The 2,155-nt window shown below is 67.1% G+C and overlaps 1 protein-coding gene across 1 annotated transcript in view; it reads right to left on the bottom strand.

The window, feature by feature from the left end:
• Window positions 1-2,155, bottom strand: part of OCA2 (OCA2 melanosomal transmembrane protein) — a 39,162-nt gene that overhangs the window by 21,685 nt on the left and 15,322 nt on the right. The window contains exons 12-13 of the mRNA XM_025043518.1: window positions 1,985-2,042; window positions 288-396 (exon numbers count right to left, since the gene is read on the bottom strand). Coding sequence (XP_024899286.1) covers window positions 288-396; window positions 1,985-2,042 — 167 coding nt within the window. The remainder of the gene's footprint in view (window positions 1-287; window positions 397-1,984; window positions 2,043-2,155) is intronic.

Below are 2,155 nucleotides of genomic sequence, written 5' to 3'. Positions count from 1 at the left end.
GGGGCCACGTGGCCCTCTCACGGTCCCTCGAGTCATCGGCAGGTCGGTGGCACACACTGCAGGGTCGCGTCTCTCCTCCGGGAAGACTGAGCTGTGGTTCCCGCGTGGGACAGGGGTGGTGACCCTGCTGCGCTCCGTGTCCCTTCTGACGCGGGGCCCGGGAGGGGCTGGGAACCAGGGTGCCGAGACCGCGGGGCCGGGCATGCGTCCCCCTCCCCCAGGAGACAAAGCCGAGGCCGTGCAGACAGGCTCCCTTCCGACCGGGACCCAGCGACAGAGGGACTCACCGAGACCGAGATGAACGCCGGGGACGAACGAGCTGAAGAAGAACATGAGGATGACGAGCCCCAGCACCAGCAGGCACTTGGCGAGGAGGACGCCGTCGGAGACCCTGTGCTGTGGGAGAAAGTCGCCTTCCGTGCCCGCCATGAGCCCCCACCGCCGACGCGACCGGACCCCGCACCCTCTCCTTAGGGTGAAGCACACGCGACTCTAGCCTGAGAGGCGACGGCGGGGAAATGCCACAGGGAACCGTGCGGACCGGATCCGGGCATTCGAACTTCGTGAAAAGTGAACCGGGAAGTTTAAGGTGCGGTGCGAACGCGTTGAGCTGTTCCCGGCCCCACTGCCAGCATCAGGTGAGACGGTGGCAGAGCCACTGGGGAGAGGGCACGGGGCCTCCAGGGACGGGTCTTCGGGCCTGGAGGTGTCCTCAGGTCCGCCCCCTCCCGCGACACAGGTGCTTAACGCGTCCTTGCAACGACACGGATCCTGCTGAGGGTCCGCGCTGGGCCCTCACGGGATGCTCACGGGGACCTTGGAAGGAGCTGGCCCAGTGGGATGGGAGGCGCACTGCCTGAAGCGCCTCCGTTAGCTCCGAGTCTTAGACCTACGGCTGGCAGGCCTGAGTCACAGAGCCAGACGGGATGTCCCCCAAGCTCCGGGGGCCCTGGCCATATGGGGCTGGGGCGAGGACGAGGTCCCCGAACATACACAGATGTCACCGCGTCATCCTGCCCCACCCAGCCGGGCCCCTGTGACCCGCGTTCCAGTGTGCACCGAGGACCGTGCTGTGTCCCAGGCCCCACCACACGTCTGTCTGTCTGTCTGTCTGTCTGTCTGCGTCTGTGTCTACCAGCATTAGAACGAGGCAGACAGAGACAGGCGAGAACTCACCGCTGCCGCCCAGGGACAGGGCCACACTCTGCCCGGCTCACACCGGGGGCGACACGGTCTGGCAAGGCAGGCAGGGTCGGCACACACCTGGGCCCAGGAGTGTCAAGGCCGCGCTCTCCTTCCCTGACCCTGAGGGTCAGGGTGGGACACAGCCTGGGAGCAGGAACCACAGACCAGACCCCCAGAGAACACACAACCCCAGGGCGCCCCCGGCTGCATTCCCGTCGCCCAAGGTCAATATGTTCCTGGCACAAGTCGACAACCAGAGCAGGCGAGCAGCCTCTCCTGGGAGGGAAGTGCGTGGACTGGAACCCCACAGACCCACGGTGAGTCCTCCCGGACCCGGAGTGGAGCCCTCTGGGCCAGGAGAGGGACGCGATGTGTCCTTAGGTGGGCCGAGGGCATCCACTGGGGCAGGAAGATGAGCAGAGTCACCCGAAGGAGCCTCAGCTCGAGTCAGAGCCGTGGACGGAGCACACGCCCCCTCCGTCCCCGAAGCCAACCCGACCCGGGCGTCTGTCATCTGAGAAATGGGCCCCATGGACCTGCCTTTGGGCTCAGGGGCCACCGGCACCGGCCCACCCAAACGAAGGGGCACAGGGACCTCGGTCACAGAGGGAACATGGAGCTTAGCCTTCAGTTTGTGGGCGCACAGCCGAGCGTGGAAGGTGCTGCCCCCTCTCGCCCCTGGAAAACACTCTCGTCCCCGGGAGCGAGATGGGCGGTGACTCGGCGCAGCCTCTCACGAGGCGGAGGGCTCGACCCCCCACCCCCACCCCCACCCCGAGCGGAGCCAGGCGCCTCGCACCTTCCTCTGCAGCTCCTGGATGTTGGTCTCCCAGTTCTTGTCCTCCCGCGAGATCTGTCTGAAACAGAAAAGGTGGCCCCTCACTCTCCCGATGGCACTGAGCAGCGGGGCGGCGGGGACAGTCGGCAGCACGGGGGTCGGGCCCCGGCCAGGGTGCCGGGCTGTGCTGGC

The sequence above is a fragment of the Pteropus alecto genome, unplaced genomic scaffold (assembly GCF_000325575.1).
Source record: "Pteropus alecto unplaced genomic scaffold, ASM32557v1 scaffold102, whole genome shotgun sequence".
Lineage (NCBI taxonomy): Eukaryota > Metazoa > Chordata > Mammalia > Chiroptera > Pteropodidae > Pteropus > Pteropus alecto.
Note: the sequence above shows the minus strand (reverse complement) of the source record. Positions and strands in the feature narration are given on the sequence as shown.